This window comes from Zootoca vivipara, chromosome 1, assembly GCF_963506605.1.
Source record: "Zootoca vivipara chromosome 1, rZooViv1.1, whole genome shotgun sequence".
Taxonomy (NCBI): domain Eukaryota; kingdom Metazoa; phylum Chordata; class Lepidosauria; order Squamata; family Lacertidae; genus Zootoca; species Zootoca vivipara.
In genome coordinates this window covers 124,695,709-124,722,195 of record NC_083276.1, presented here as the reverse complement: position 1 = coordinate 124,722,195, position 26,487 = coordinate 124,695,709, and the positions used below count along the sequence as shown (strand labels likewise).

The 26,487-nt window shown below is 39.9% G+C and overlaps 2 protein-coding genes across 3 annotated transcripts; both read left to right on the top strand.

The window, feature by feature from the left end:
• Positions 1-1,040: 1,040 nt before the first annotated feature.
• On the top strand, positions 1,041-11,923 carry PPIL3 (peptidylprolyl isomerase like 3). 2 transcript variants are annotated; one of them, XM_060281651.1, is made up of 8 exons: positions 1,112-1,170; positions 5,172-5,254; positions 6,133-6,210; positions 7,885-7,959; positions 9,461-9,554; positions 10,921-10,988; positions 11,246-11,364; positions 11,582-11,923. In XM_060281651.1, the coding sequence occupies exons 3-8, from the start codon at positions 6,208-6,210 to the stop codon at positions 11,706-11,708; spliced, it is 486 nt and encodes a 161-aa protein (XP_060137634.1). In that variant the 5' UTR covers positions 1,112-1,170; positions 5,172-5,254; positions 6,133-6,207; the 3' UTR covers positions 11,709-11,923. The 2 variants fall into 2 exon arrangements, with proteins under 2 accessions (XP_034992967.1, XP_060137634.1); XM_035137076.2 differs by lacking the exon at positions 5,172-5,254 and having other exon boundaries at positions 1,041-1,170.
• A 1,165-nt stretch (positions 11,924-13,088) lies between these two features.
• On the top strand, positions 13,089-26,377 carry CLK1 (CDC like kinase 1). The gene is made up of 13 exons (XM_035137013.2): positions 13,089-13,257; positions 15,975-16,132; positions 17,567-17,792; positions 19,092-19,185; positions 19,558-19,624; positions 20,146-20,262; positions 21,323-21,489; positions 21,786-21,880; positions 21,965-22,094; positions 22,840-22,922; positions 23,541-23,620; positions 24,626-24,716; positions 24,811-26,377. The coding sequence occupies exons 2-13, from the start codon at positions 15,975-15,977 to the stop codon at positions 24,952-24,954; spliced, it is 1,452 nt and encodes a 483-aa protein (XP_034992904.1). The 5' UTR covers positions 13,089-13,257; the 3' UTR covers positions 24,955-26,377.
• Positions 26,378-26,487: the final 110 nt, after the last annotated feature.

Sequence of the window (26,487 nt, the reverse complement as noted above, 5' to 3'; positions counted from 1 at the left end):
TGTACATACTATATTTTGAAGAGAGAGGGGGGGAAAGCACTGCACCAACTTGCATTCAAGGAATTTACACTAGCTGCAAACAACACAATTGCTGGCCTCATCCAAACTTTCATTTCCCTAACAATGTGGTAATAGCTGAAGTCTCCCCAGCTTTTTTGGTGGGGGAGAGAAATGTCCCCTCCACTGCAAATAAATCCTCTCCCCATTTATTCTAAATCCACACCTTTTTTAACAGCTGGTTTTAAAAACTCATAGATGTAAAAAGCTAATTACAGTGGAAATTATCTGGGCTATTCTTTTAAAAGAAAAGGAAAAAGGAAAAAACCCTCTAAGGGGCAAAAGCTCAAGATAAAGCAAGATCTTAAGAGACCTACTCTCACAGAAGTGAATCAAGAAAAGCAGACTCCCTCGTGTCCAATGATAGTCAAAAAACCCCACCTCCATTCCAGTTAGAATAACCTAGTAGGCCAAAAATCGAAAGGACAAGAAGCTCAAGAATCCTGGCTACAAAACTTGACAGCAGATCCCATGGAAGCCAATGGACCTTCAGATTAAGCATACATAGAAGCTCGGATCATTGCTCGGATCCAGCCTCCCGTCCCGAATCGCCATGTCATTTTGCATACCGCCCGTCCGCCTTATACCTGTAGGTCTCAGGGCGGTTCACAACATAAAATTATAAACAAAGACTTACAATATAAATCCAACTCCTGGGGTTTTAAAATATATATCTGTATATATTCTGCAGTTGGCTCCCTTTCTCATTCATAAAATCCTTCTATTAGGTATTTCAGGAGTAGAGAAGATGCTTTAACATGAGCGCCCCAAAAGTGAAAGTGGGGATACTGCGGGATAGAGAGGTGAGCAGGAAGAGGGCAAGGGAGACGGATGTTTTCTGTGCAAAGAGTATCATCATCAATAATAATTTTAAAACCCAAGCACTGCATGCATTTTCCTGCATGCATTTTTTTTTGGTACTTACGTCCAGTGCAGAATGAGGAGCGGGGTAAACCGAAGTCCTCCTGGGCCTGTTCTCTGCTCGGCTCCTCCTTCGCTCCGCGTCTCAAATCCGGCGCCGCCTCCCCTCCCGGAAGCGCTACTTCCTGCCTCGGCCCCGCGAGGAGCAAAACGGCGCCCTGGCTGCCTGGACTGCCGCCTGCATCTTCTTAGGTAAGCGGTGAGCGGCGCAGGATCAGAGCCCGACCCTTTAGCAGTGCAGTGCAGGATCTGTCCTTTTGCAGCGGGGTGGGTGGAGATGAAGCGAGTTGATCCAAACGGATTTATGCAAAAATAAACAATAAAAAAGTTAGTAGCTGCAGCAGCAGTCCTGATTTTCACCGGCCTATTATTTATTATTATTATTATTATTATTATTATTATTATTATTATTATTATTACCCCGCCCATCTGCCACTCTGGGCGGCTCCCAGCAGAATATTAAAAACACGCTAAAACATCAAACATTAAAAACTCCCCTAAACAAAGTAGGAAAAAAAATTCTGAGGAAGGGTGCTGCGTCCCTGTTATTTCGCTAACCTGGGAGAAAGTGCGTTTATTCTATCTTAAGATCAGGTAATAATAATAATAATAACAATAATTTATTATTTATACCCTGCCCATCTGGCCGGGTTCCCCCAGCCACTCTGGGCGGCTTCCAACAAAATATTAAAATACAGAAATCCATCAAACATTAAAAGCTTCCTTAAACAGGGCTGCCTTGAGATGCCTTCTAAAGGTCTGGTAATTGTTGTTCTCTTTGACCTGTGGTGGGAGGGCATTCCACAGGGTGGGCGCCACTACCGAGAAGGCCCACTCACACCCCAGTTCAGTGGTGTTAACTTCTGAGTAAAGTTGCTTAGGATCAGTTCATAGGAGGCAACTCCTAGGGGCCAAGGGGTCTCTCCCCCCCCCCAATATTGTATTCAAGTTGGCACCCCAGGATCAGGTTGCACAAAGCAATGGATTTGGTGAAATCAGAATGCTATGTGTGTGTGTATACCTCAATATTAAACGTAGCTTTAATGTTGATGTAATATTAAATAGCTTTAACGTTGATGTAGAGATCTACATAGGAATGACAGGAGTGTGGGAGACAGAGGTGGGGAATGATGTATAGAGCTGTCCTGAAGGTCAGATTACCTGATTCTTAAGGATAGACATGTACTGTACTTATTATTTCTAGATAGGAAATGCAGAATCTCAAATTTTAAACGTTCCCATGGAGAGAGAAAACAAAATATATTTGCTAGCAGCCTATGTGGAAGGGATCCCAAAATGGGGTTGTTGTTACATCAATGGTGAATAGATGAGGTTGCTTTTTTCTTTTTGTTGTTGTTTAGTCGTTGTGTCCGACTCTTTGTTACCCCATGGACCAGAGCACACCAGGCACTTCTGTCTTCCACTGCCTCCCGCAGCTTGGTCAAACTCATGTTCGTAGCTTCGAGAACACTGACCAACCATCTCATCCTCTGCCGTCCCCTTCTCCTAGTGCCCTCCATCTTTCCCAACATCCGGGTCTTTTCCAGGGAGTCTTCTCTTCTCATGAGGTGGCCAAAGTATTGGAGCCTCAGCTTCAGGATCTGTCCTTCCAGTGAGCACTCAGGGCTGATTTCCTTCAGAATGGGTAGGTTTGATCTTCTTGCAGTCCATGGGACTCTCAAGAGTCTCCTCCAGCACCATAATTCAAAAGCATCAATTCTTCGGCGATCAGCCTTCTTTATGGCCCAGCTCTCACTTCCATACATCACTACTGGGAAAACCATAGCTTTAACTATATGGACCTTTGTCAGCAAGGTGATGTCTCTGCTTTTTAAGATGCTGTCTAGGTTTGTCATTGCTTTTCTCCCAAGAAGCAGGTGTCTTTTAATTTCATGACTGCTGTCGCCATCTGCAGTGATCATGGAACCCAAGAAAGTAAAATCTCTCACTGCCTCCATTTCTTCCCCTTCTATTTGCCAGGAGGTGATGGAACCAGTGGCCATGATCTTAGTTTTTTTTAATGTTGAGCTTCAGACCATATTTTGCACTCTCCTCTTTCACCCTCATTAAAAGGTTCTTTAATTCCTCCTCACTTTCTGCAATCAAGGTTGTGTCATCAGCATATCTGAGGTTGTTGATATTTCTTCCGGCAATCTTAATTCCATTTTGGGATTCATCCAGCCCAGCCTTTCGCATGATGAATTCTGCATATAAGTTAAATAAGCAGGGAGACAATATACAGCCTTGTCGTACTCCTTTCCCAATTTTGAACCAATCAGTTATTCCATATTCAGTTCTAACTGTAGCTTCTTGTCCCACATAGAGATTTCTCAGGAGACAGATGAGGTGATCAGGCACTCCCATTTCTTTAAGAACTTGCCATAGTTTGCTGTGGTCGAGACAGTCAAATGCTTTTGCGTAGTAAATGAAGCAGAAGTAGATGTTTTTCTGGAACTCTCTAGCTTTCTCCATAATCTAGCGCATGTTTGCAATTTGGTCTCTGGTTTTTTCTTTTCTTTTAAAAAAATATATTTATTGATTTTGTAAAACTGAGAAACACATAGAACACAAAAATACAAAATTACAAAAAAAGGAAAAAATCACATAAAACACAAAAATACAAAAAGAAAAAACAATCATATTTATCATTCCTATATCCTGACATTGTTGACTTCCTCGTGTCCCTCCTGTGTTTCATTGTATATCATCCTTAGTAATTTCTATACATACTTCAATCATCTTATTTTTCCTTAACTAACACATTTCAATCCACTTAATATTTACCTAACAAACAATTCAATTCTTATTTAACACTTATATCTAAATCTAAATATACTATAATACCTCTTCAAATCCTCCTCTACAACCTCCCTGTACTTCCAAATCTTATTTTAAACATTTCCGATATCGCAATTATTTCTTTAATAAACTTTAAATTTCTTCCAATCTTCTTCCACCGACTCTTCCCTCTGGTCACGAAGTCTCCCGGTCAGTTCAGCCAGCTCCATAAATTCTATCAGCTTCATCTGCCATTCATCCACTGTAGGTAGTTCTTCACTCTTCCAACTCTTAGCCAATAAAATTATCGCTGCTGTTGTGGCATACAGAAAAAACGTAGTATATTTTTTAGGTAATTCCTCTCTAACTATCCCAAGTAACGGTTACAGGTAGGTAGCCGTGTTGGTCTGGGTCGAAGTAAAATAAAAAAATTCCTTCAGTAGCACCTTAAAGACCAACTAAGTTTTTATTTTGGTATGAGCTTTCGTGTGCATGCACACTTCTTCAGATACGAAGTGTCAGATACTAAGTATCTGAAGAAGTGTGCATGCACACGAAAGCTCATACCAAAATAAAAACTTAGTTGGTCTTTAAGGTGCTACTGAAGGAATTTTTTTATCCCAAGTAAAAAAGTTTCTGGTTTCTTAACAAAGGTGTTTTTCAACACTTTTTTCATTTCATTATAAATCTTTTACCAGAAGTTCTTTACTTGGGGGCAGGTCCACCACATATGGTAAAAGGTTCCTTCTACATTCTTACATTTCCAACAATTGTTATCATGCTTATGATAAATTTTAGCTAGTTTTACAGGTGTGAGATACCATCAATACATCATTTTCATCATATTTTCTCTTAATGCATTACACGCAGTAAACTTTTTATCCTTCTTCCACAACCTTACCCAATCCTCCATCATAATATTGTGACCCACATCTTTTGCCCAATCAATCATTACATATTTCGCTTGCTCATCTTTAGTATGCCATTCCAACAATAAATTATACATCTTTGAAAGATTCTTTTTTTTAGACTCTAACAATTCCGTCTCCAATTTAGACTTTTTTGCTTGAAAACCTACTTTTTTATCCATTTTGAACATTTCATTTATTTGATGATATTGTAACCAATCATTTAGATTATTTTTCAACTGTTCATATGTTTTTAACTTAAAATGATCTTATTCTTTGTATATCTTTGTACTTTATCCACTTGGTTTCCATATTCAATTTTTTATGTGCCTTAGCCTCTAAAGGTGAAATCCACCTGTGTGTTTTCCTTTCTAACAAGTCTTTAAATCTATTCCACACATTGTATAATGATTTTCTAATAATATGACATTTGAAACCTTTATGAACCTTAATCTTATCATACCACAAATATCCATGCCAACCAAATGCATTGTCATGACCTTACAGATCTAATACATCGGTATTATCGAGTAGAAACCATTATTTCATCCAGCAAAAGGCTGCTGCTTCAAAATATAACTTCAAATCTGGTAGGGAAAAACCTATATCTTTCGAATCTGTTAACAATTTATATTTGATTCTTGGTTTCCCCCCCCTGCCAGATAAATCTTGATAACACCTTTTGCCATTCTTTAAAACATCCTAAATTATCAACAATTGGTAATGCTTGAAACAAAAACAACATTTTTGGCAATACATTCATTTTTATCACGGATATTCGGCCCATCAAAGATAATTTCAAATTCGACCATATATCCAAATCCCTTTTAATTTCATTCCACAACTTTTTATAATTGTTTTTGAACAAATTTAAATTTTCCCCTATCATATTTACTCCCAGGTATTTCACCTTTTTAACAAACGTCAAACCTGTGGCATCCTGTAAACTTATTTATTTCTTCTGGTGCTAAATTCTTACCCCAAACTTTGGTTTTCGCTTTATTCAATTTAAACCCTGCAAGCTGTCCGAACTACTGAATTATTTCCAGTGCTCTCTGGTTTTTTCTTTTGGGATAGCTTATTATCTATTATTTCCGTGCGCTGCTCTGGTTCACCAGAAGCGGTTTAGTCATGCTAGCCACATGACCAAGAAGCTGTCTGCGGATAAACGCCGGCTCCCTCGGCCAGTAAAGCGAGATGAGCCCTGCAACCCCAGGGTCGTCCGCAACTGGACTTAACGGTCAGGGGTCCCTTTACCTTTTTAGCTTATTATCCTAGAAAAAAACATCAGCCATTCTTTTTATACAGGAAGGAGTGCGTGAAGGCAAAAGGGGTATGATTATGATGTTGCTGTTGGCAATATTTTTTTTCTTTTCTCTTTTTTTCAAAATCAAGAAACTGAATTTACATGCTCTTTCTCTCCTACTTCCCATGGCAAATCATAATGCTCTGTCTTCTGTTGCTGCAGAGTTGTGAAATCCTGACAGGCTCAGATGGTTTTGCCTCTTCTGACTGATACGCTCTGCATTCCTGGCCAGCAAAGATGGTAAGACTGGTTGTTTCAGTATCTTATCTGCTTTTAAGATAACCATTGGAGACTTCCATAAATATTCTTCCAGTTTAGTTTCATAATACAGTTATTTAATAATCCAATTGTTTTTATTTTGATTATATATTTTGTGGTTTTATATCTTGATTTTGTTCTGTGAACCACCCTGAGATCTCCGGGTATAGGGCAGCATATAAATTCTAGACACATAAATTCTGTTGTTGTTGTTGTTGTTGTTGTTGTTGCAGCATATACATTCTGTTGTTGTTGTTGTTGTTGTTAAATAATAATGATGATGATGATGATATAAAGTGCTTCTCACACATTATCTCAGTAATCCTCACAATTTTAAAATGTGGTTTTGTTTCTTAGACTTGTATATCACTTTACATTAAAAAGTGATTTACAATGCAGTAGACCTGGAACTTACATGGTAGTTATGTTCCATGGATAAAGCCAAAATCACGCATAGTGAAAACACATTGGGTGCAATGGCAGGTGGGATTGCAAAAGTTTCCGCCCCCCCCTTTAAATTATCATTGTCATAATTTAATTATCATAATTATCAGCATAAAGCTGAATGCACACAAGTTAAATGTGCCAAAGTTGCGGGTCTGCTGTACATGTAAAATACAATAAAACATAATAAAAACATTGAAAAAAATGAACAAAATCAATACAGTAATAATTATATAAAACAGACGCTACAGCCTGGATTGGAAAGCTTTAACTAAAAACTAATGATGGGCAGGCTTGATTTAATATTTTAATTCTTCCCCACTTCCCAGACTGTGACCTTTAACTCAGTTGCATGTACTTTCTTTGTCATATGCATAGGATCTGTCCTACATAAATACCTTGCAGTTGAATTATTTTTTCCTCTGGGCTGCAGACTTGATCAGGACTTCAACGCAAATGTTCTTAAGGCCTTTTTCCTAAACATTCCTGAAGCATCTTTGCAGAAGCCAGTTGAATGTCCATACCCCTTGCATTGTTATTCCTGCAAGAGGGATCACGTTCATAGCTGCCAAGTCTCCCGTTTTTCGCAGGAAACCCCCGGATTTTAATCCGTTTCCCTATGTTATCCCGAATAGAAAAAATCCCGGAAATCACCCGGATTTCCTACCTGCCTGTTTCCTACCTGTCCAGACATGCTTAGAAGCGACTTCCGGTGCCGCGCTGCTGCTGATCCCGCATTTTTCAACGGGAGACTTGGCAGCTATGGTCAAGTTTCCACAATCGGAAAACCTGCCTGTTTGAAAGGAGAGTTTTGTTTGCATCCTGATATTCTATGTGTGCATTTTGAGCCAGACACCTTGGGGGGGGGAGCTAACTAATTGTGGAAATGTGTTACTTTACTTGCAAAACGATAGCTAAGCAGAATTGGGGGCGGGGGCATTATCGGGTTGTTTTGATTATATATATATTGTGGTTTTATATTTTGATTTTGTTCTAAGATCTCTGTGTATAGGGCGGTATGTAAATTCAAAAAATAAATAAAATAATAAATATTAAACTTTTTGGCTGTCTGTAAATAATTTTAAGATACTTTCGTGTGTGCTGCTCCTCTTGCTCTGAGATAATCCGGCTTAATGGTATTGTTGATTTGGCTGCTGTTTGCCCGGACTGCTATGAATAAATAACGTAACTTATTTTCCCCTCAACTCCCAGGCTGTAACCCTACACACCGATGTGGGAGAAATTAAAATAGAGCTGTTCTGTGAAAGAGCACCCAAGGCATGTGAAGTAAGTGATGACCCTCCTCTCTCTCTCTCTCTCTCTCTCTCTCTCTCTCTCTCTCTCTCTCTCTCTCTCTCTCTCTCTCTCTCTCCCTGCCCCCCCCCATATACACCACAGGAGGGGGGATGGGACACATTGCTCTTTCCAGAGGTCTGAACTGATGGCTTGCAAAGAGCTGTTGAAATTAAGCTAAAGACCACAGGTTCCCCACCCCTGTCTGTTTAATAATATGAGCAGCCACCTTCCATGTTTAGATTTCATATACCAAATTGAGAGCCGGTGCGATGAGTTACCATAGTTGTGTTGGACTAGTACCCGGGAGACCAGGGTTCAAATCCCCCACTCAACCATGAAGCTAACTAACTGGGTGACATTGGGTCAGTCAGTCACTGATATTGGGTCACTCTTAACCTACCCCATGGGGTTTTTGTGGGGATTAAATGGGGAGGGGGAGAATCATGTACGCCACCTTCAGCTCCTGGGAGGAAATGGTTGGATATAAATGGAATAAAATAATTCAGTTAAATTAAATTCTCATTAAGGTGCAATTGAACATGAAAAGGTAGGTAGGGTTAGTGAATCATCCTTGTTTCCTGTTAGAATAGATGCTTTCGTTCCTTAATAGGCAGTCTGCTGTAATTAATAAAAGCTACGCCCTGACCACTTTGCACCTGCTGATCCAGTTTCCTTTGAGGCACGTTCTGTTTTCATAATAGTTTCACCAGATAAAGATAAGCCAGTCTTCAATTCATTCCATCGGCTGCAAATAGTAGAACGTAACATGAATGAATGTAGCGTTAAGGTAAAGATTTGTTATTTCATAACAACAGATGAAAATTAAAAGATGAAGAGCCAAGCAAGAATAAAAAGAAAAGAAAAAGAGAATGAAAGAAAAAAAGCAAGAATAAAAGTTGTATACACATAAAGGAAGACTATTTATGTTATTGATTGCCAAGTATCATTCCAGATTTGTCAAGGTTGTCTTGAAAAAGATGCTTCCACTGTGTATGAAACGAAGGGATGCCAAATCATATAAAATTTGCCTGGAGGTTTTAGTCCTTGTCTAAATCTCAAATTATGCGAAGTTTTCTCCGTTACAGCTATATTGATATAAAGGAATGCTGGTTAGATGAAATTGTATAAAATTACAAATGATAGATAAAATGTATTGAACCTTGTTCCGAAACAGTCAAGAAGCAGAAATACAGTAGATGAAAGTTGCTTCCAGGCAGAAGTTTATTGTGCATTCCCAGCAGCTTGTATATGCAAGTTTTACACACGGTTGTTATTACCAAAATTTTGTTACATTTTAATCTGGATTTTCTAACACCACAAAAAATCAGATTGGCTAAAAAATAATGGTTTAAATAATTTAAATGTTACAGCAGTTAGTGCTGGAAAGAAAAGGGAAGAAGGCATAAGAAAGGAACAAAATTTTATATCCTCATACCATTTTGCATTTTACTGCTGGTTTCTTTCTTAACTGGCCTTCTGGTTCTTTTTCTAGAATTTTCTGGCACTCTGTGCTAGTAACTTCTACAATGGCTGTATTTTTCACCGGAATATCAAAGGATTTATGGTGCAGACTGGAGATCCAACAGGTAATTCCTTTTTTAAAAGTTAGGTATCTCTTAAACCATCCTTTTGGAGCAGTGAGAGAAGCATCAGTCAACATGAGAACTGTTGTTGTGCTATTGAATTCTTTCAAACAAAGAGATACTAATTTTGAATTTTAAAAGGCAGTACTGTATATGCAAGGAAGGCCAGTCAAGGTTACAGGCTGAATAGATCATATTTCAAAAAAAGTATCCAGTGCATCACAATCATAATACTTAGCATATTTGTAGAGCCCCATTAGAGCAATCTTATAATGTAGGCCAGCTCTAATCCCAATGTTGCCTATGAAGACTTGAGATCTGGAGAATAGTGGTCTGTCTAAGAGTGGCAAGTTCACAGTGGTGAGAATTGAATTGAAACTCTGCAAACCAGGAGATTCTCAATTCGACCTCCTGATTCACAGCTCAGTCTCTTAGTGAAACGGCTGGTTCTTGTATACAACAGGAAAATGAGAAAACACTCCTTAGTGAAGGTGCAAAATATGTCAGAAAAGGTCAATTGGATCTGCTGTGATTTTCTTAGTTCAGTGGACTGATATCGATGGCATCCACCTGGTTCGTTCATGCTGCCCTGTTAATATCGTCCTTTGCCAACATAGAGATTGGAGCCAGTCAGATCAATGTCTGTTTCCTTTGAAATTGGTGGTAATATTCATAGCTGCCAAGTTTTCCCTTTTCTCGCGAGGAAGCCTATTCAGCATAAGGGAAAATCCCTTTAAAAAAGGGATAACTTGGCAGCTATGAATATTTAACCCTAGTACCTAATAACTATGCAAGTCCTAAATCATCTGAAAGGTGCTTGACAAGGGGAAATCTAGGGGGTTAGGCTTGGACATCATCTGAACATACATGATTCAGGAACCTTGCAGAATCTAAGCAGAATCTGCATGAAACACTGCTTGGAAATCCAATGCAAGTTCCTTTGAGTTCTGTATTACCCAGGGGGATAATAGCATCATAAATAGGTTGCTTCTGAAATGGAGGTACAATACAGTCCTCCCAATTTTGTCTCTTTCTACCCTGTAGATGCCTTGCAGTATGTTTGCATTACTGTCCTCTTGCATATTTGGGGAGCTCAGGGAAGAGGCATGGGGTGATCTCTGATCTGCGGTGAGGTTTTTGAGAGATGAGAAATGGCATGAGCGAAAGTCTTTTCACTATTTCTTGCCTGGCTTTTCAAACAGCAGCACAAACCAGAAAGGACATCTCCTATTGCTTAGTCATCACCAATTTGCTAATAAAATTTAAGGGAGATATGTGTATGTTGTGGACATGGGGAAAAGGTGCCTGAATTTGTAGGAATCCTGCTAACCTATCTACCCAACTTCCCCCACCCCTCTTGTTCTTTCAGGCTCCGGAAAAGGAGGAAATAGCATTTGGGGCAGAAAATTTGAAGATGAATACAGTGAATACTTAAAAGTATGTTTTGCTTTGTTCATTAACAGATTAATTGTTGCTGTACGTTTATGTGAACAGGGAAGTTGCCCTTTTTTGGCTTGGAAGGGGGGGGGGAAACCCAGAGATGTAGTAGCATATAATAATATACAGTATTGCATTTTAGTGTGTTACATTTTAAAACCATCTGGTGAAAGGCAGGAGAAAAAAGCTATAATAATAATAATGATAAACCACCCTTGTTTTTGTCCCCGCTCCCACTTTCCATCTTCCTCTCTCAGCACAGTGTCCGTGGAGTTGTTTCTATGGCAAATAATGGTCCAAATACGAATGGGTCTCAATTCTTCATCACCTACGGCAAACAGCCACACCTGGACATGAAATACACCGTGTTTGGGAAGTGAGTATGATGGGATTGAATTGTATAATGCAAGATTTAATTCTGTCATCATACTAGAGCTGGCGGCCACATGAACTGCGTCATGCCAGCCTTAAGTTTTTATGTATATCAGAAGACGTATCATTCCGGGAGGTTGAAAAATTGTCATCAGAAGTTTGTGCCTTTCTGTGCAAGGAGGTTCTCATTGCTATTTTTCATTTCTTGTCTGCTCAAACAGGGTAATTGATGGCTTGGATACCCTGGATGAGCTGGAGAAACTGCCAGTGAACGAGAAGACATTCCGCCCCCTCAATGACGTCCATGTTAAAGATGTTACAATTCATGCCAACCCTTTTGCTCAATAGCTGCAAAGCGCCCGTGTAGATTCCTGGCTTGAAAAACTGCTGGTGGGTCTTTGAAGACAGATGGGCTTGTGCATTCTCTCTTGGAATTACGGACTTCCCGAGCTGTTCAAATTTCAGCATTTCACGGAGGGAAAAGCCACCTTTTGATGTGTAACAAACCTGGGTTAATTTTTTAAAAAAAATAAATACGTATATATATTTTAATCAAGTCATGTTTCCCTGTTGAAGTTCCATCTGGATTATACCAGCTGTTCTTTCAAAATGCTTTGTATGCTGCCTCTTGTCTTCAAGGCCGGGGTTGGTTGAACAGTTGGGGCAAATGGTGTAATAGTGTCATCTACACACCTAATAAGTGCCTGCACCTCAGTGCACCTCCCTTCAGGACTCCCTCACACCCAGCCAAAATGCAGCCCATAGAAGCGCAGCCTCCTTGCTCCACATTGACTTTGCCCTCTTGCGAAGCGAAACACAACTTTTTCAAACAGGCCCATGAGCTGAGCAGGTGCAGGGGTTTTGATTATTTTTTTTAATGCTTTGCATGTCCCTATCTAATCTTTCCTCTCTCTCTTTCCTCTCTATTTATTTATTGAAAGGGGCAAGATTAGTTGGGGACACAAAAAGCATATTCTCTCTCTCTCTCTCTCTCTCTCTCTCAAAACTGCAACCTGCTCCACCATCTAGGTTTGCCATACGTCCAGAATGTCCCAGACATAGCCATCATTAGCAGTATTGGGGTGGGGGGGAATACTAAGAAATGCCCGGCAAAATCTGGATGTACGGCAACACTTGTTGGCAGTATACATTTGGGCAATTCTCCATAAAAATAGCTCAGAAACTCAGTGCTTTTTTTCCTTAAAAAATGTTTAGGGGTATGTACTTTCATTTTGACTCAAGAAAATCACCATTTTATAGTTCAAATCGGGGAAAATAAATACAGTAAATGGACAAAAGTACAAAGATTCACAAAATGTTTAGGGGAGGTTACAGACGCTTCAGGTTACAGACTCCGCTAACCCAGAAATAGGACCCACAGAAAAAAAAGCACTGCAGAATAAAAGATTTTGCAAAAGAAGCTCAACAACTTGGCCCAAAAAAGTTCAGCTTTTGTCTGGATTTTCACTTTTTGAAATATGACAACCCTAGGGCCTCATGCCCATTAACTTTTTTCCGGGGCGGGGGGGGGGGCTCAAAAGATTTTATTGTGGGGGCGAAGGTACTTCTGCTAGGAGTCGCTTCCTAGGGCCAAAGAATAGAATACTGTAACAGAATCAGGATTAACACACCGACCAGCGACGCGGGTTGGGCGTGGCTTATTCCATCCAATCCAAACCCCTGGGGAGCGAGGCCCGTGATGCAGCCGCGCACGCGCAGCCATTGTGACGACCTTCCCACTTCCAGAAGGTTCTTCGCAGCCGGCGCCATTTTGTCGAGGCGGACGGTTTTTTTTTCTAGCGGCGGTTGCTGAGGCCTGAGAGGAGGAGAGACGGGAAGGCTCGTCGTGTCCGGAGGCGCCTTTTGAGAAGCGGAGTCGACTCCGAAAAGGAGAGCGGTAAGTGTCGGGTGTGGGTCGGCGAAAGGGTCGGGACCACGGAACCCCCGGTAGTAATGGCGTGTGAGGGGAAGGATTCGAGGGGGGGAGGGGAAGCCTCTCCTATTTTTACCTCAGGTGTTTTTCCCCCCTCAGGGGGAAACCCACCGGGGTGGGGTTGGATTGGCGAGTCGAGAATGGTTTTCCTCTCTCCAAAGCCCGAGCCCTTCCCGCCATGTTCTCCTCAGGGAAGGCGAGCTTAAAATGGCTTCGAGGCCTTCGGTTTGGCGACGCATACGCGAAAGGCACGTCGCGTCCCTTTCTAACAATCCAAGCTCCTCTGAAATTGCTCCGCTTTCTTAGCGCTTCCTCGGCTCACACATGTCGAGGGGAGGGGGCAGAACACCTGGTTTTTGTGTCGTCTCCCCCGATTTCTCCGAGGTCGAGGAACCCCAGGAAGGGCGAACACGAGAGACATAACTTCCCAGTGCGTCACCGGAGTCGCAGTAATAAATGTGTTGTGGTTTTAGCACAGCCGCAAGCAGGACTCAAGGGGGTTGTAAAAACAACATCATTAACATGACCTGGCAACCCAGGGGGTCTATAGCTGAAAGAAGATGGGCCCAGAGAATAAATCCGGTTGGGGAAAATAAAAAACGCGAAGTCTCCTTTTTTCTCTCTGCCCCCCCCCCCGGAAACCGTACTCGGTAAACAAACATGAGTATCGGCCTTGCTAAAACTAAGGACAGTGGTTAAAATAGCAAAACGGGATTGCTTGTTGATAAGGAAAAGGAAGTTTGCATAACCTGGCTAAAGCAGGAAAGAGAAGAAAAGCCTGTGGTGCTGTTCCTGCCCCATGGGAAGGGAGGGCGCCAGAGCTGCGGTGTCGCCACCAGAAAAAGCCTTGTTCTTATTACCTCCCAGTTGTAATCCCCTGTAATTCCCGATTGAGCTTGTTTGTTGGGATGACGGTGGGACGTGAAGAGAAAGAAAGGAGCTGCCCTGAGACCTCCAGTTATAGGGCGGTGTGTGTGTGTGTGTGTGTGTGTGTGTGTGTGTGGAGCGCATTCAAAACAATTGGGAAAGAAGCGGGCCACAAGAGAGAAAAAGAGGAGGCAACCCGGTAGGCATCACCCATCTGAATATGTGCCTGTCTGGACGCTCAGGTCTTACTCATCTGAGATCCTTCCATCAGAGATGTGGTGGCTGGCAACTGGTGGCACTAGGGGTATGCTGTCTCCAAGGAGGCTTGCTTCTCACTTCACTTCAAATAACATTTACAGTCATACCTCCGTTTAAGTACACTTAGGTTTTGAGTACTCCGCAGACCCATCTGGAACGGATTAATCCACTTTCCATTACTTTCAATGGGAAAGTTTGCTTCAGGTTAAGTACAGACTTCCGGAACCAGTTGTGTACTTAAACCGAGGTACTACTGTACTGAAATATAGTCAAACACTGAAGTGTATTCAGGATCTAGGTATTGGGTAGCTGAACTATACAGTGTCAGTCACTTGTTCCTTTTGTTTTTGTGTGATTGTGGTTGATTATGTCAGTTTCAGTTGGGTTGCTACTATAGTTTGTATACAAAAGGGGATGACTGGTTTTAAAAATTGACATCCTATGGTGTTAATGCCCAGTAATATATAATTCTATTAGCATAGTAATACTGTATTGGCATACAAGTTTCCCAAATTTGTGGGCACATTTTGCCACTGGCTATACAGATAACTTATATCTGAGGCATGTGTAACTTGTACAATTTCAACTTTAATATGGTTGTTGGCTGGCCAGTTGAAATTGCAAAAATTAAACGCACCGAAGGTGGCATGCTTAAAAACTTTTAAGCTCTTCTCCTTGCTTACTGGGCTCTGGGAGGCTATCCTGAGATCTCAGATGACCTCACAAGAACTTGCTGGGAGCCTTTCAGGACCCAGCAAGCCAATGTGGAGAGCTTAAAAGCACTCTGCCTTACTTGGTGGGGTAGACTCTTAAGGTGTGTTGGCTCTGGAAGGTAAGACTGCTCACACTGGGGCATTTCTGGGGGTTTTGATTTTCGGCACTTGATCTGTACTGTGGGGTGTAAAGTGTTGTGCTTTTCCATTAATATTAGGGCTTTTTTCTTTTCCATGTTAGGCTTCATATCGCAGTGCATGAATGGGGATTCCTGTCACTGCGGTATTTTGGAAATCCCAGCTATGTAGTTAGTTCCATAAGCTGTTGGTAGTATTTAGTCTCATTGATGTGTCTTAGGTGGCAACAGTTTTGAGTATAATCATTAAGAGTAATGCGTTGCTAAAATGTACTGAACTCTCACATACATTGAGAATTAAAGCAAATGTGGGTTAAAATGAGCAGTGCTGTCAGCCCATACGAAGAAATTACATTGTTCTTTTCTGTTTATACAGTATGTTAATTATTTTTTTAATGCAAGATTTCTGTAGTTCAAAAGCTTATACTGCATTGTGAATATGGATTGGTCCTATTCAAATAATTACTGTTAATATGAGTCTGAGGCATTTCTGTGCTTCAAAGTGTAGGGCTCCAATAAAAAAAAATCTCATTTGACTGTGGTAGAATTGAAGCCATTTTAATTGTATATTTAAGTTGGATCTCATTGCACTGCTTAATAGACTGTCTGACAGGAAGAGAGAGATTTACTGGAAATAGTTCTAAAACTGGTGCATACAGTAATAGTTACTGTTGACTTTTTGTCTCATAAATGTGTGTATTTACAGATGCGGTATTCAAAGCGAACACACCATTCTGATTGGGAAGAAAAACAATGTTTGGATCCTAAAAAAGGCAGCAGCCATCATAAGAGAAGAAGAGAATCATACAGCAGTACACGTGAGAAAAAGCGCTGCAGATATACTCAAACCGAAACTTACGATAGGTGAGTTAGTTCGCCCCCACCCCATATGGCAGGGGGTCAGCCACTGTCCCTCAGACCATGTGGTGGGCCGGACTATATTTTGGAAAATAATAATGAACAAATTCCTGTGCCCCACATATAACCCAGAGATGCATTTTAAATAAAAGCACACATTCTACTCATGTAAAAACCAGGGTGGGCTTGATTTAAATCATAGGTTTCTACATAAAGACTAATTCTTGCTGGTATAACTTTAATATGCAAGTAGATGAAGATTTTTAGAATAACAACTTTTAATATTAGTTTTTTATCCCCAGTTTAATAGGTTAATCATTCATATTTGGACAACTTTTCTGTTGTACTTAGGAAGGAGAAAAATAATCATTACCTTAATAATAACAATTTAAATAGATTTATTCAACTGAAACAATAACATTACAGCATATGTTATTTGCTTAAACAAACATCCATGTTTGTTAACTAATTTGGCTAAACAAAAATAAAATATATATATTTTAAGAAACTTAGACTGTCAGCCCAGCCTACACATGAAAAACTTAAATACTGTCCACTCCAAACAATCAGAAGAATATTGTTTCTATTCTATTCACTGAACTTCTTGAAACTTAGCACTGAATGGGTTGATTCTCTATTCATAGGTTTGTAGAACAATAGGATTAAGGTCTTTTTCTCAACTCTGTTCATGTTATAACATTTTTGCTGTGAAGAAGAGGCATGTGATCTCTGCTGAGTCAAATTCAGTTTTGAGAACTGCAAAAGTAAACCAAGCATCTGTCATAATATCTTGTAGGCAGAGAAACCGCCCAATAATCTTACAAAAGCCTCTGGAAGACCATGAAATTGTGAATGGATTAATGGAATTTATTTACCAAAAAATTTAAACATATACAACCTTATTCTACATAATTAAAAAACTAATCTTTATTTCATGATGGAATAACCTTTGGATGGTAATATATTTTCCTCAAAAAGCATTTTATTTTTTAAAAAAACTGATTTAAATCATTTTTTGATTTTTTTAAAAAACATTGATTTTTATCCACCCTGGTAAAAACACGCTGATTCCCGGACCGTCCGTGGGCTGGATTGAGAAGGCGATTGGGCTGCATCCGGCCCATGGGCCTGAGGTTGCCTACCCCTGCCATATGGCAAGCCTGTGTCTTCAAGTGTTTATTTAGATTTTATTAAATTTAGCAATATATCAGAAATGTTGAGATGGAAGAGACCTGGAGGGTCATCTAGTCCAACCCCCTGTGATGCAGAAATCTCAACTAAAGCATCCATGACAGATGGCCATCCAACTTCTGTCTTAAAATTTCCAATGAATACCTTAAATCTCAGTATGAATTTGAAATACACGTAAACAGACATAACTTGCATGCATGAGAACTGCTAGTTTAATGTTCCACATTAGATTCTTTTATTCTCTCCTAGCCTTTATTCAGATGCCAGCTCCTTCCATGAAAGAGATAATCATGAACGCCGTTATGTGGAAGAATACAGATACAATGACAGTCAACTGTCTGAAACCAGGCACCATTGCCGAGACCATGAAAATGGTTATCACAACCACAGTAGCAAGTCATCGGGGCATAGCGGTGGAAGCAGTTACAAAAGAAAACACAAGACTCATCATAGTAAATCACATCATTCACATGCGGTATGTATAATTTAGAGCACCTTGAATGTGATTATACATATAACTATTCACTTGAATAATCGCACAAATGAAGGGAGTTGGAGATGTATTTTAGCATAGAAGTACGCTTTTTCTGCTAGATCTTACATTCCTGAAAGGGGAAAGTTCTGTAACATGTAGACAAATATTTTCTAGTGTTATTAGTATTGCTTGTTTATCAGGTAGTATTCCACTTTTCTGTTTGAATACCTGAACTAGGCATTTGTTGGACGTATGGCTAAGATGCACCATGAATATTGTTTCCCCTGTTAGGCAAATTGAGTGAAACCAATGGCTTCAAGTTACATTCTGAATGTCTTATTGGGCAGTACAAAAATGAAAGTGGAATAAATGCCTTGTAAACTGATACTGATGTGCTTGTGTTAAATGTCAAACACTATTTATTAGATTAATGTAATCTCTCATAAACAGCTAGACAAGACTGTGATCCCAAATCAGGAAGGTTGATGGTTCAGGGAAACAAGTTTCTTTGCAACAATCTATCTTACCAAGCCAGCACATAGGTGCTTCAAGGATGGGAGTTGCATGTTTAGTACAGCCAGTACTGTTGGGTTCTCAGCTGATGGACTTGGTCCACACATTTTTCTTCCCCACTCCCAACCATTCAGCAGTGGATTAGCGCTGCCAGAAGTGGTGCTGATAATTGGCTGAGGGAGGGAGAAGTCTACAAGGATAGCAGTGGGTGCTGTGTAACAATCAGGATGGATATGTGTAATGCACATATCTCCTCAACTGAAGCGGTGGCAGTGTGCAATTAAGTAGGTTTTGTGATTTTTGACATTACTCACAGAACACCCATAACGAATTATGTGTACTGTACAATATGTACTTTAAACGCTTTACATTTTGTTGACACTCTTTATTTACCAGTAAAAGGCTGCACATTATGCAGTATAAATTCCAGTGCTTGTTATGTTACAGCATTAAACAGAAGACATTTTATTTGCAAATCTTAAAATACATATTTTTTCTAGTGAACCATATTTTTAAAAGCGTTTATATTGTCTGTTATTGCCTTGCCACTTGAAGTACCTTATCTCAAAATCTGTTCCTTGCCATGTTTTTCTCCTGTAACCCTAAACTATGTGCCCTGTGAAATTCTGGGGAATTTGAAATTGTTCCTGCCAACCGTTTGTGGCCTGGCGCGTATCTGAATGCCTGAATATCTCCCTGCTGAATGAATTTCGTATTCTGCCCTGAATTCACTCGGGTTTATTGATTGGCTGGATGATCTTGGTGCCGCGCACTTGCCGTTACCAGAGGAGTCACCGAAGGAAAAGATCGAGGAGGAGTGTAGAGGATGATGAGGAGGGTCACCTGATCTGTCAGAGTGGAGACGTACTAAGTGCAAGATGTATAGAATATTTTTCAAAACTTATAATACACTTTTCAGATAGAATAATTTCTTTTAGATAAGAAGCCAGGAGTTTTTGGAAGTCCTTTCCTTTCTTTGGTTTTTTTTGTTCTGTGTTTTGTTTTTTTCTTTGGGGGGAGATTATTTTTATATAGAAGTTAATTTTTAATTGGAACTTCTTACATAGTGAGCAAGTTAATTTAGAATGAGATAGACATAACTGTCTTGAAAGAGTTGTCGAATTAAATATTTTAAAGATGTCTAGTTACACTTTTTTTTAACATAGCGCCACTACCTAGAACATAGCATGGTATTTTGAATAATGAAAATACACCACTGTTTGTATAACTAATTTCTCCCCTCTGTTTTTAGATGAAATTGTCAGTATTCTGGGTGAAGGTGCTTTTGGGAAAGTCGTGGAGTGCATTGATAACAAAGCGTAAGTTTAACTTTTTCTTGTAAGAGCCTGACACCTAAATGGTGGCACATCTCTTTTTCAGATCCTTCTAGAGAACCCACCTTCCATGAAGCTTTTTCTATAACCCCTTAGTTCTTTCCCCCCAGATGAAACAAATAAACCTAGGTACTTACGATGCTCCTTACACGTTCTCATCTCCCTTTCCCATCTGGTCTCGCTTCTGTCTTTTCATTGTCTAAATCCAAGTTGTAAGCTACTCAGAAAGGGGATATTTTTGTTTGTTGCTTTGTAAGGCACCATGGTGCTGTTAAGAGTAATAATAAAATGGATACGCCAACTTTTTGTGGTTCAGCATTTCCCTGATAGCATTGTTCATTCAGCTTGTCATTTTCCGTCAAAATAATATGCATTTCCATCAAAATAATATGCCAGAAATTATTTAAGTGTTGAAATGAATAGTTATTTTGCTAAACAAAACTTGTTTAAACTTTGCTTTATACCATGGAGTAGTCTTGTGACTGTTCAAAACTTTTTTTTTTTAGGGGAGGCAGACATGTAGCAGTAAAAATAGTCAAAAATGTTGATAGATACACAGAAGCAGCTCGTTCAGAAATAAAAGTACTGGAGCACATAAATACATCAGATCCTAATAACATATTGTAAGTATATTATAATAATGTGAAGTTTTTACAATTGCTTGCATGCTTTTGTGTTTATTTGTGTGATTCCTTTTCAGAAGAAAATAATTGGGGCTTTCATTGGTGTATTGAACACAATTTTTTTGTTTATGTTAATGAGGCTGCATTTTAAATTTTAATATTGTATTTTAATCTGTATTTTAATTAATTGCTTTTTATGTTTTATTGTAATTTTATTGGTGTTAGCCGCCCTGAGCCCAGTTTTGACTGGGGAGGGCGGGGTATAAATAAAAATTTATTATTATTAAATCTTAACTCAGTTAAAAGTTCTTTAGATAGCCACCCTGGCTTCCTTAGGCACCTTCCATGTTTCCATCTCATTGGTATTGCCTGAAGTTGTGCTTTTAATATCTCCCTTTTAACAAACTCCCAACCATCATGAACTCCCTTCCCTTTCAGTAAAGTCTAGAATTTGAGTCTTAGTATGCTTGGTTGCTCTTTCTGCTGTATAATAAACTCCAGAAGAGCATGATCACTCCCACCTAATGATCCTGCCACTTCTACCCCACTAACAAGGTCATCACTATTGGTTAGGACCAGATCTAAAATGGCTGATCCTCTTGTTGCTTCTCCCACTTTCTGGACAATGAAATTGTCTGCAAGGCCAGTGAGGAATCTGTTCGACCTTATGCTCTTGGCTGAGTTTGACATCCAACAAATACCGGGATAGTTGAAATCCCCCATTACTATCTCACTTACTTTTGAATGCTTGGTCATCTGTTCCAGGAAGGCATCATCTGTGTCCTCAGTTTGGCTTGGGGATCTTTAATAAACTCCCACAATGAGATCACTGTTGTTTTTCTCTTCCTTAATTTTGACCCAGATACTCTCAATTTGGCTTTGAAGTTTTAAATCCTAGATCTCTTCACAGGTATACACATCCCTGACATATACTGTAACGCCACTCCTCCTTTCCTGTTTGGTCTATTTCTCTGAAATAGATTGTATCCCTCTATTACTACATTCCAATCATGAGACTCATCCCACCAGGTTTCATTATTCATTATTATTGTATTTACAGTCGCTGTGTCCAGATGTTGGAATGGTTTGAACATCATGGCCATGTTTGCATTGTGTTTGAACTGCTGGGACTCAGTACATATGACTTCATCAAAGAAAACAGTTTTCTGCCATTCAGTCTTGACCACATTAGACGAATGGCTTACCAGATTTGCAAATCTGTAAACTGTAAGTACACATAGCACTTTATTTCTGTTTCTAAAATGTCTCTTAAGACTCGAAGCAGTTAGTAGTTAAAAGTAGAAGAGGAGTTTGAATTTGATATCCTGCTTTATCACTACCCTAAGGAGTCTCAAAGCAGCTAATATTCTCCTTTCCTTTCCCAACAACACTCTGTGAGGTGAGTGGGGCTGAGAGACTTCAGAGAAGTGTGACTAGCCCAAGGTCACAATGCACAGTATATATGTAGGAGCAGTGTTCTGTTTAAACATCTCTTGTAATAATTTTCTGACTTCTCTTTACAGTTTTGCATTCAAACAAGCTAACCCATACAGATCTGAAGCCTGAAAACATACTGTTTGTGAAGTCTGACTACACAGAAGCTTACAATCCCAAACTGGTAAATCTCTCATTTCTTACATTTAAAAGCTCCTCTCACCATTGATCTCTTGCGTGTATGCTTAGTAATTCTGGTATATTTCAGAAACGTGATGAGCGGACACTGAAAAATCCAGATATCAAAGTTGTGGATTTTGGAAGTGCAACATACGACTATGAACACCATAGTACTCTTGTGTCTACAAGGCATTACAGAGCTCCTGAAGTTATTTTGGGTGAGTAGAAAAGTAGTTTAGAAAGTTACTTTTCTTACAGTACTTCTGTGAGTCATTTTTAGACCATGCTTAGTGAGGCTGCTTTAGGAGTGACAAAGAGGCGAGAACAAAGCTTTCCTGTGGAAAAGGAAACTGTTTGCTTTTTTTCTCCTGTCATACAAAGGGCTGGTTAGCGAAGCCAAAGGAGCCACATAGTTGCCTAAGGGAGAGGCACACTGTAGCAGTAGGGATCCATGGGAGGGACACCCCACTGGTGGCAATAGGTTTCGAACGCAGCGCCTGAGGCACCTGGAGACAAGTCCAATTTGGACACTGGAGTACAGTGGACGCTCGGGTTGCGAACGTGCTCCGTGCGGGAGGCACATTTGCAACCCGGAGCGCTGCATCTGCACATGCGTAGGTCGTGATTTGGTCTTCTGCACAAAGCACGATTTAGTAGTTCTGTGCATGCGCAAGAGCCGAAATCTGGAAGTAACCCGTTCCGGTACTTCTGGCTTCAGCACAGTGTGCATCCCGAAAACGTGCAACCTGAGGTGTGACTGTAGTTCCAAATGTAGCAAATGTTGGTTTCATCTTGAACTTGCATTAGAATTAGGGTTTCTTTTTTAGGCAGTCTGTTTTGTGACTTTCCCATTTACAAAATATTATGAACCTGTTTGAAGAGCTTTTTATGCAATTCAGTTTCAGATCAAAAGCTACATGACAGTGTTCTTAGATAAGCACAATTTATTTTCTCTCCCCACAGCCTTGGGATGGTCACAGCCTTGCGATGTTTGGAGCATCGGCTGCATTCTTATTGAATATTACCTTGGATTCACAGTATTTCCGGTATGTAACTGCAGAAACATTGGATATAGGGACACGTGATGTTTTATCGAAAATGCTATCATAAAAACCAAGAGTTACATTTTGTTTTTTTTAATGTGACCTGATGAATTAGAATGAACTCGTTTGTGTGAAGTATTTGACATTCAATTCTGTAATAGTACAGCAGTCACTTTTCTGATGGAGCCCTACATGTTGCATTTCAAATTTACGGACTAGTTGATTTCTAAAACGGGTTGAGAGGAATGGATCACATGGATTTAGCTGGGTGTTACTTCAGTTTCAGAGCCAAGTGCTGTATCCCTTTATAGCAATAGTTTGTGTAGTGGGTGCTTACTGCCATTGATCAGTTTCATGAGCCTTACTAAGTTGCAACTGCAACGGAGAGCTGACTCTTTAGGAGCGTGCTAGATACTTCGCTCACAAGGGTCTACTTAACGTTACCTTATATAGGTACTATTATGCAAAAACAAACTTGCTTTCCTCAAAGCTATGCAGCTGCCAGAGAACCCAGAAGGCAACACACTCCAATAGTTGGCTCTATATACTGTGAATAGTTCTAGCTTTGCTTTTGAGTTTTTCAAGCACATTTACATGGCAATATTCCATCTTTATTAACAGACACATGACAGTAAGGAGCACCTGGCAATGATGGAAAAGATACTGGGACCGCTACCAATTCATATGGTCCAGAAAACCAGGTAAACTTTTTAAAGGTTCACTTTCTATTTCCCGGCCCATAGCATAGTGCCATCCATTTCTATTTTACCTTTCCCTTGATTAGTTTGTAGTCATTCATTGTTGTCATAGCAACCGCTTCACAAATAAATGTTGTTATGAATAGTATTCTAGTCCTAGGTCGACCTGGAAGTAGTTTGAGAAACGTCCTTCCTTGTTCTATAGGCAACTGTAATTTGAAGAATGCTTTTCCTTGTAGCATCATGTTCTGGTTGCAGTTACTTGTTTTAATATTTATAGACCACCTCTCACTTTTAAGTCAGTGTGCATATTCAAGAGTAAGACAGTGTACAGTGGTACCTCTACTTACGAATTTAATGCGTTCCGAACACACATTTGTAAGCCGAAAAAAATTGTAAGTCAAATCCCATAGGAATGCATTGGGAGAAAAAATTCGTAAGTAGAAGCAACCCTATCTAAACCGCATCCAATATGGCGGATGGAGCTCCATTCGTAAATAGAGGTACCACTGTACCTGGCTTGTTGAGGGATGTGGGGCATACATACATAACTCATGGGAAGTTCAATGTAGTATTCATGCTCAGTGCACTGCTAGTTTTAGTATCCAGGACTACTAAAGTATTGTATAGTGGAAATGGTACAAGTTGGGATTCTTGGAAATAACATGATGAAGTTGACATGTCAAATGGATTACTCAACTTTGAACAGTTTAGTCGTACCTCGGAGGTTAAACAGAATCAGTTTCGGAAGTCTGTTCAACTTTCAAAGAACGTTCAAAAACCGGATCACTTCGGTTTTGGGTTCACAAGGATAGCAGGGCGAGCATGGGAACCTGGTTTTTAATGGAATTCTAAATACTGTGGGAGCTTACAGGAAACACCCCTCATATGTTGTCCCTCAAACTTGTGGAGCTAGGGTGCTATCTTCATTCCTCCTTTTTGCATGAGAAATCTCAAGCAGCTGAATGCAGACAACCACTCATAATTACTATTTTTTTACATTACAAGAAAACGCAAGTACTTCCACCATGACCAGTTGGATTGGGATGAGCATAGTTCTGCTGGAAGATACGTTTCGAGACGCTGTAAACCCTTGAAGGTAAGAGGTGTAACTGCATAACAATACAATACTTTCCCCTACCCCTCATTTGTTTAGTGTCAGGGTGGTAACTTGCTTTCCCTCCTACCCCTAGGAATTCATGCAGTGCCATGATGCAGACCATGAAAATCTATTTGATCTCATTGGGAGGATGTTGGAATATGATCCAGCCAAAAGAATTACTCTTGCAGAAGCCTTGGGACATCCTTTCTTCTCCCCGTGTAAGGAAAAGATATAAACAACAGTTCCTAAGTGATTATAGACTGTGTCAGTCAAAAAGCAATGTATTTATTTTGTAAATTAGATCTGTAAATTCCTTTTCATATTGTCTTGTTCATCTGTTAAACCTTCCACTTGAAATAAAGCATTTGACAAAAATTACTTGACCTTTTTTTCCCCAGTGCAAACCATGTTGTCCTAGTCTTTAATGTTGCTCTTTTGTTTCTGAAAACAGCCCACACATGCAGCCTTGTTGCAGTTGGAGCAACAGATTGTGTCCCAGTTTGGCAAACTAATCAGGCATTCTCTACTATACAGTTAAACAATCCACACCTTCGTCAGTTTGATGATGTGCAAACTAATAGGTAGCATAGCATAGAGGAAATTGTAAATCAGTATCGTTGAACATGCGCCTTATATACTTTGACATTGTAATGGAGCCATAGCCACCTGTCCTTTGCAGTCCACAGCAAGGCGTCCTGATTTAAATCTCTAGCCCCTATAAAATTGTATAGAACCAAATGTAACCCTTAAAAAAGCCTTTAGAAAGGACAGGACCTGCATTTTTACAAAACTCCCTGAAGTTATCCTGTCTTTTGGCCCAGGGTGAATGCACCAGGGAAAAGGCACAATTGCTGTAAATGGAACCTATTCAAAGTTTTTATGGCCAAAATCTGGGAACATTTGTTAGGGAAGTAGGTATTTACCTGCATCTGGGTGGAACTGTATACACACAAGGCTTGCTATCCGAACGCTCATCCAAAACCTTAAAACGCATGTGGCTGATTCACAAAGCTAAACAGCTGGAGTTTGCCATTTTGGGTAGAAACAATGGACACAGGGAGAGCAAACACACAAGTTTTTCCTTTGGCATTTCAGGATGGGAAAGCAGGGAAACAGATTGGTCTGTAGAAACCCATGTATTTCTGCACTGAAAGCACTCCCGCCTGCTATTCTGAACTGCCTCACCAATCCCATTCTCTGCCAGTAGGCCCACTACTAGAGTCCCATCTGCTATATCACATCTTGCTAATTGTAACCAGAATAAATTCTGACCCGACAATATTCAGAACACCTAATGCACTTAAATAGCTTTCCTCTATCACCAATTGGGTCCAATTTAGACAATTCCCTTTTCTCTTGCAAATTCAGGGGTACAGAAACAATAGGGGTTCTGAGGCTACAGGAAAACTAGTATAGCTTATGCAGATATTATGCAAGAGTTGCCTGGTTTCCTTCCATTCTTTTTCGGTGGAAGAAGCATCGAAGAACACACAAATTTCTCTTCCTGATCCTGGTAGCAAGAATACATTCTCCAGCCATGTAAATTATCGGAAATCTAAATGATAGTTGGAGCTTATTTGGGGTTCCAGAACCTTTTTCACTTTCACATATTCAGTATCTAAAATGTAAATCCTTTTAACCTTTAAAAGGATGGTATTCAGCACTTGTCCTTCTCAAGAGTAGACCCATATAATCTAGACCCACTAGACATAACCTAGTCACGTTCATTAATTTTTGAGGACTTGGTTTACTACAAGCTAAAAAGTAG